The following is a 1,328-nucleotide window of genomic DNA, read 5'->3' on the forward strand; positions in this document are numbered from 1 at the left end:
CTACCTCTTCCACGGGTTCCCTCAACTGTTAGGGTGTGGCACTTTTTCACGCAGCTATCCTCATCCATTCTCACCACATGTCCATACCAGCGCAATCGTCTCTCTTGCACGCCACAACTGATGCTTCTAATGTTCAGCTTTTCTCTCAAGATACTTACACTCTGACGGGTATTCACATTGACATTACACATCCAACGGAGCATACTGGCTTCATTCCTTGCGAGCTTACGTATGTCCTCAGCAGTTATATATATATATTTTCAATTTTTTTAGGTTATCTCTTAATGGCATTCACAACACTCGTAAGTCAGTCTTTCACACCTAACCTTTTCAATGCCTATCAGGATGTTGAATGAAGACTCAGAACACAGTCAAAAAACCTTCTCTTAATAAATAAATGCAAACTAGAATTCTTTGATATTTCTAAAGAACTTTCTTTCAGCTACCTCAACAGAAAAATATGATCCACATACCAAAACAAACACAAACAGTATGAAAAGAAAAGTTAATTCCAGTCTAGCACACTAATCAAAATGTGACTTCATCAAGACAAATTAATCAGTTTCAATTCTATTAAAAAAATATATTTAGCAAATCATTACTTTCAAATATCTGTTTGAGAATTCTCCCAAAAATAAAATAAAATATCCATGTAAAGAATTGAAAATTAATTTTCACCTGATGTGGTTTAATAACACTTGCAATGTGTGGAGGGAGGAAAACATCAGGGTCACCTTCAGGATGACCAATATTAATTAAAACATTGCCGGTTTCGTCTGGTTGATTCAACTCATCGTTAATATGTGTACCAACATTATCCATATCTTCTTCCTCTTCTTCTTCCTCTGCCTCCTCAGGCTCTTCATCACTTTTTATCATGACAACATCATCATCATCACTAAGTTCAATGATGTCAGTCAACACTAAAAGTAATAATATAATAAAATATTAATACTCATAAGTACAATGTTGCTATTTAAAATATTTTGAAGCTTTTTTTTTTATTATTCAATTCAAGTTAATTATTCAGTAATTGTATACAAACAACAATTATCATCATCATCATTTAACATCCGCCTTCCATGCTAGCATGGGTTGGACGATTTGACTGAGGACTGGTGAAACCAGATGGCTACACCAGGCTCCAATCTGATTTGGCAGAGTTTCTACCGCTGGATACTCTTCCTAACGCCAACCACTCCGAGAGTGTAGTGGGTGCTTTTACGTGCCACCGGCATGAAGGCCAGTCAGAAGGTACTGGCAACAGCCACGCTCAAAATGGTGTATTTTACGTGCCGCCTGCACAGGAGCCAGTCCAGTGGCACTGG

The 1,328-nt window shown here is 37.3% G+C and overlaps 1 protein-coding gene across 1 annotated transcript in view; it reads right to left on the minus strand.

The window, feature by feature from the left end:
* Positions 1-1,328, minus strand: part of LOC106869250 (helicase ARIP4) — a 71,257-nt gene that overhangs the window by 35,100 nt on the left and 34,829 nt on the right. Inside the window, exon 5 of the mRNA XM_014914910.2 lies at positions 679-923. Coding sequence (XP_014770396.1) covers positions 679-923 — 245 coding nt within the window. The remainder of the gene's footprint in view (positions 1-678; positions 924-1,328) is intronic.

The sequence above is a fragment of the Octopus bimaculoides genome, chromosome 3 (assembly GCF_001194135.2).
Source record: "Octopus bimaculoides isolate UCB-OBI-ISO-001 chromosome 3, ASM119413v2, whole genome shotgun sequence".
In the NCBI taxonomy this organism is placed as follows: Eukaryota; Metazoa; Mollusca; class Cephalopoda; order Octopoda; family Octopodidae; genus Octopus; species Octopus bimaculoides.